Below are 6,290 nucleotides of genomic sequence, written 5' to 3'. Positions count from 1 at the left end.
TGAGATATGACTAGACATAAAACGTTGCCAAAATGCACACTCTTACTGCACAATAGTACACGTTACATATTGTTGTATTACTCACTTAAATTGTCATGAAAGTACAATCAATGTGTATGGACTCCTCAGCCATCTCCGACCGGCGATACCAGCAAGAGAGGCTTCGGTTTGGCCCGGAGTTGCAAAGGTGACTCTCAAGTTTCTGTAGAGAGTAGAGGGGGAAGTGAAGAGAGAAATGAGAGCCAAACCGAACACTCTATACCACTATACCAGACACTTTTGTGAAATCCGGACAAGATTTGAGGACATGAGATGCTCTTAGATGGAATCCTTGCGCTTTAGAGGTCACCACTAAACCTAAAAAAGCCGGCTAGAGCCCACTTTTCCCTCTCGGTTACTGCAATGATTATCACAAGATTATATTTGTTAAGCATGACGCCTTTTATAAACTGTTTCAGCATAATGTTACCTAATGGTAAGAAAATACACATGCGTCTACCTTCACCTAGACAAACACCAATTAAGCTACCCAATGCAAAAGAGGGCGTCTATTTTTTCTTTCCAAGGCACATGTCTAGCTACTTGACTTCTTTAAATATCCTTTCTGTTTCTTCCCTCTCAAGACATCACTTTGTAGATAGAGTCATGGATACTTTTGAGGCTACCACCAAAGCTAAAAAAAACTTGCTAGGGCAGAAAGTGTCTTTGGCACATGAGCACCAACGCTTTTGTTTTCTAAAAATCATATTTTTGAATTCCAAAAAAATGATATTAAATACCCACATACATATATTCTGAAGATACGGTATGAATTTTGGAGAAAAATATGTTGTATTTTGAGCTATACGAAAGAGACAAATTTCTGACAAATATCTGCCCCTATACACGTAGCCACAAATTTTTTTTCTTGTAGCTCAAAATACAATGCAATTTCTAACGAAATTTTTCACGAGTATTCAGGACATATATGTATTCACGGAATAAATGTGACGATTTTTTAAAACACAGATATGCAAATTTTAAATATTTTGAAAGCCAGGAGCATAATTCTGCTTTAAATCTACAAGTAGTCATGTCTGCTTCCTTGCTATGGCCCCATTTTCACCCTCGCATAATTCTTGCAAGTACGCTAAAAATGACGCTAACAACATAATAAACATTTTGTACAGTGAATAGTCCTTGGACCCCAACATATATGTGGATTCTAAGGCCACCACTAAACCTATAAAGTTTTGGTAGGGCCTGTTTTGCTCCTCACTCTTAATTCTTGCAAGGATTATTACAAGATTATATTTTAAACATGAGGATTTTAAATAAGTTGGCATAGTAAAGAGATACTTGGTGATTTCAGTGTCCCCTTACAGAAAGAAAAAGGGAATCTATAGCCCATAGCCCACCGGCCACCAGCACTTCATAAAAGTGATATAGTAAAGCAGAGAGAAGTAAGGAAGGAAGAGAGAAGTAAAAATAGTGGACGTGACAATCTGCAATTACCTTGCACGAGAATGGAAACCTTGCACATGGCAGGTGAGAGAAGAGACGGGTGGAAAAAACAGAGTGACGGACGGAGAGAGAGAGAGGAGAGGAGAGAAAAGTGAGGGGCTAGTCTCCGGTGCCTCCTTCCACTTCGATAAAAACCCCATTCTCCTCGCACCTCCATGACCCCAATCGTCGTCTACAGAGGAAGCCATTGTGAGGTACGCTCAATCTGCTTCCAAATCCAGGTCTCTCTCTGCCTTAGCTTCTTCCTGTTAGTCGGAAATCCGTCTCTTTGCCGCGGATCGCGCGCTACTGTTCTTCACTTCTTTTCTAGAGTAGAGGGTTTTCAGACTTCCAGGCTGTTTTCTTCATGAAACAGGGTTTCAGCCTTTCAGCCTTTCAGGGTTTTCCAGTGCAAGTTCTTGGATTTCTTTCGTAATTGATCTGAGGGGTAAAGCGAGTAGCATTTCTAATCGACCTGTCTGTGGAGTGTGATTTTACTTGTTCTCTCCTTTATTTTCACGGGTAACAATTTCATATGCGTGGTAAATTATTTTTACCAAGTTTGGCTCTAACTTTAAAGATCCTGTATGTTCGCTTCCCTGCTTTCTGGCATGATAATTAGTTCTAGATCTGCCTGGTAATTAGTATTTCATATGACATGTGCTACCTTTCTCTGATATGTATGATCTATCTTTTGTTAGGGTGTATAATTTCACTTTCAGAGCAAAGAAGAGGAAGGGGCGGATCTATGGGCAACTGCAGGAGTACATGTACGTATATATGTCTGGTCAATTCTGATGTTCAGATTGTGTCTTTTATAAAAAAAACATCAGATGCAATTTAGAGCATTAATCGCTTGGAAAAAGTCAGGGTGAATATGCAATCCTAGCTCCGAACTGAAGAAGCGCTTGCCTTCACCATCATGTCAATGACTCAGCAAGATGTCCAGTTAGTTATGTGTTGAATATAACATTCCTTCTGTAGAAACTGAAAGCTGTTGGTCTCGATGTCTGATTGATGATAAGCAATAGTACAAGATATTGATACATAAGGCTCTTGTGCCTTGTTCTACCCCTGATTGATGACATGACTAACTATCCTAACAAATCAGGGGCCACTTATCACAAATAATGTTACTCAAGATTTTGATTCATATAGTCAGAGCATAGAAAACATCTGTGTTATTGTCTCTTTTTCGGGTGTCCAATAGTCAATATATTTTCCTTTTTATTTGCAACTACAACATGCACATGAAATTTGCTCATTGCACATTCTCTCTTTTTTGTTTTGTAATTTTTGAATTATTGCACTTGTACAAATTTCAGCTCGTGTGCTTCCAGTGAAGACACATGTTCCTGACTTTGAATGGAAGATTGAGGACTTCTCATCGCTACTTGAGACGGCGGCAAAGTCAGCAACATCTGGTCCTTTTCACTGTTCTGGGTATAACTGGTATGCGCTGAGTCAGCAACATCTGACAAACATGTTTCAGTGAAGTCAAATTAGCAATGAAAATCTCATAAACAAACATGTATATGCTGAATCTAAATAGGATGCATGTAGTGATGAAATTAGGCTTCATTCTAACTTCAGTTGTGAATTCTAGACTGACTTCATTTTCTGCTTATTTACCAGGCACCTCCAAGTGAGTCCAATGCATACAAAACCTGGTGCTAAAACTGCATATGTTGCTCTTTGTGTTTATATGCAACGACCAACAAGTTTGGAGCAAGGGCACTCGGTGCATGCAGTGTTTGAGTTGTCAATATACAACCATTCTAATGGAATGTATTGTGGATGCAAAGGTAGTCTCATGAATATTGCATTTCACGCACATCCATCCTATTACAGCTTGGAGTCGATAGTTCCTCGTGTGCTATAAGTTTGAGCTAGAAGCTCCATCATTACAAGTCAACATCTATAATAGAAAATTTAATACGATCAAATGTTTTCCCATTACCAAATCAAGTTAGTCTTGTGTCTGTCAAATTAAAGACTCTACATTCTAACAACATTCTGGAGTCCATATACATGTTCTCTTTTAATTTGATAATCATTATTCAGGTGGAATTCACTACTTTTATCTCTACTTTCATGTTTAACTGGGCTGAAAGGTTCTTATATATTATTTGGACATTTGCATCTTACAAGTTCCTCTGCTTTCTCTAATATTTTAACCTTTGCGTAAATGCAGCTAGCCACACCTTTGAGTTCAAGAATTTCACCTCGAACAAGCACTGCTTGATTCCTCTTCAGCAGCTACTGAAATCATCTGCTTTTCTAGTTGATGGTAGCTGTGTCTTTGGTTTAGAGATATTAAAAATTGACGCGTTTTCTCCTGAAAAGAGGGCTGTTGTGGTTCAGAAGAAGGCTACCACAGTTGAGAATCTCTTTGTCCAGAAGAAGGGATACCTGGAAGGAACATACACTTGGACCATGAACAATTTCCTTGAACTGGACCATGAGCAATCATTTGCCCGTTCTCCTACATTTGAAGTTGGCGGCCATAAATGGTATTCACCTGTTACCTACGTAACAAATGATCTATATAAATAATATGCATGCGTTATCCGTTAGCTTACCATACCAAATTACTTCACTAGCTTCATAGTGGCCAGAAGTTTTTTTTAATGCTTTCTGCCAATGGTCATCCCAACAGTTCAGGGTCACTACAAATATTCCAACATTCCATGGTCACTACAGATATTCCAACAGGAAATTAAGCAAGATGTCTAAGGCTTTAAGCATGGAACCGAAGAACCCTGCTTCTAGTATATTTCACATTCCAATCTCAATGGAAAAAGATTTTCTAAGCATCTGTTTACCAAAAATTATGATAAGATATTGTAACACTGTAGTACTAAATCTATGTTAACTATAAATTTGATGGTCATATATTACTGTTTAGGATTAAAAACAGAGGAAGTTCCAGAAATTTTTCATTTATATTTGGTACCAACTCATTCTTCTTGTATGTGCAGCATAGTCACTGCTGATTTGTTTTCTTATAGTTTTTGTTACCATTGTAAACTGACAGTATTGTGCCCAAAGTTAATGGGTGTACCTGGCTACACCCAACTAAGCTCAATCGATTTTCTGATTTCCATAACTAAACACATTCTTTTTTTCGAAATGGGGCAGCCTCAGCCTCTGCATCAATCGATGCATACGGCTTTTATTGCATATTTGCAATACATATTTCCCGGATACCCATATATAATTGAAGTGCCACTTCCCATTTTTGTCAACAGGTACGTCGGTATGTATCCGTCTGGTGGCAAGTACAACACTGATTGTGTTTCCTTGTACTTATACATGGATGCTTCCAAAGAGCTCCCTTTAGAGTCCGGAATGGTGGTTCAAGGGACTCTTTCCATCCTGGACCAAAATAATGGGAAATACTTCACTGCAACTACAGGTTCAGCTCTTGCTACTATCAGTCCTATGTTGTGAATCAACCAGCTTGTGTTTGTAACCTCCTGACTGCAGTTGATCTTACTTTTATGGCGATCGCAGGTCTCAGGGTCTTTAGTGGTCCATACGGCTGGGGATGGCCTTGCTTCGTTGCACTCAAGGAACTCAAGGACCCGTCTCGAGGATATCTTGTGGGATCAAAATGCGTTATCAAGGCAGATCTCTTTATCGTTGGGTCATCTACTGATGGAAAGATCTAGGTCATGGCCTGGTGAAGACATAAGCCCTTTCATCCAACCAGCTACACTATATTATACTATATGAGATAATGTTGTGGTAGCGGTACGAAGAACTTGTGGGATGACTAGTATTGACCTGGATTTGAGACGTGAGACTTTATTTCTAGCCTTTTAGGTATATATATTGACAGAAGTATGATTTGGGAAGTGCTTCCATATGTATTGAGGATGCAAACTGTGCCAGTTAGCATGTCTCGCTACCTACATGCATGTTGGCTTCAGCTGAATCGTGTTATCTCTCACTTGGTTCAGTCGACCATGCTCTAAGTTAATGTATCAAGAAGTTGATGTAAATCACTTCTGATCTACTACCTCCATTCCATAATAATTTAGTTTGCCAAAACATCTTACCTTAAAGAACAAAGGTAATATTTCTGAAGTACTTCCGCCGTTTGCCCGTCAGTGCCTTGGCAAGTGCTGCATGTACAACTGAACTCTGAAGCCTTAAGTATTTTTGCGTTCATTGTTGCATTGTATCATTGACATAAGGAACGTGTATCACGAATTCTGACCATTAGGTGTTTTCTCTTTTGCCGCAATGGCTTAGCTTCCTTGTGAAATGGTTCATCTTGAACAAACTGTCACCTAAAATGGAACTAGGTTGATCTTGCTCAGGCAAATCAGTTGAACGCAAAGGCCAATGGATCAGGTTCAGAGACCTCACCCACTGCAGCATCTCTTTTTGTTTTGTAGAATGACTCGATGGTTTTATCTTGAACCATTGCCACCTAAAATTTCTTGATTCTTATAACAGGTATCTAGTGTCCGGCTTTAAATTAATAAATCCAACCATTGTCACCTAAAATGAAATTTACAGACAATAGTTGGTCTGTTTTCTGTTAAATAAGCAACTCAATTAGCCAAAAATAAAATCGAAATCTGCAATCGGCTTACAACAGACTGCTGGTGCTTACTCAAATTTCTACTACCGGGCTACTGGGTGGCGACACAATAATAGGATAGAGTATGGCTAGCCTATTTAGATGTTTGTTGTTCCGTTGGTTGATTTATGTGGCAACCAAGTCGGACCCATGATTGTATTTTCCCTATGACTTTCGTACTTGTTACTTGATACTTGATACTTTATATGTTTAA

At 39.0% G+C, this 6,290-nt stretch overlaps 1 protein-coding gene across 1 annotated transcript; it reads left to right on the top strand.

The window, feature by feature from the left end:
- The first annotated feature begins 2,423 nt into the window (after positions 1-2,423).
- LOC124647121 lies at positions 2,424-5,156 on the top strand. The gene is made up of 6 exons (XM_047187104.1): positions 2,424-2,430; positions 2,808-2,934; positions 3,118-3,287; positions 3,677-3,995; positions 4,734-4,900; positions 4,999-5,156. Exons 1-6 carry the CDS (start codon positions 2,424-2,426, stop codon positions 5,154-5,156), a joined length of 948 nt encoding a protein of 315 aa, XP_047043060.1.
- The last annotated feature ends 1,134 nt before the right edge of the window (positions 5,157-6,290 follow it).

The sequence above is a fragment of the Lolium rigidum genome, chromosome 4 (assembly GCF_022539505.1).
Source record: "Lolium rigidum isolate FL_2022 chromosome 4, APGP_CSIRO_Lrig_0.1, whole genome shotgun sequence".
Taxonomy (NCBI): domain Eukaryota; kingdom Viridiplantae; phylum Streptophyta; class Magnoliopsida; order Poales; family Poaceae; genus Lolium; species Lolium rigidum.
The sequence above is the reverse complement of the archived record's forward strand: the minus strand, read 5'-3'. Positions and strand labels throughout refer to the sequence as shown.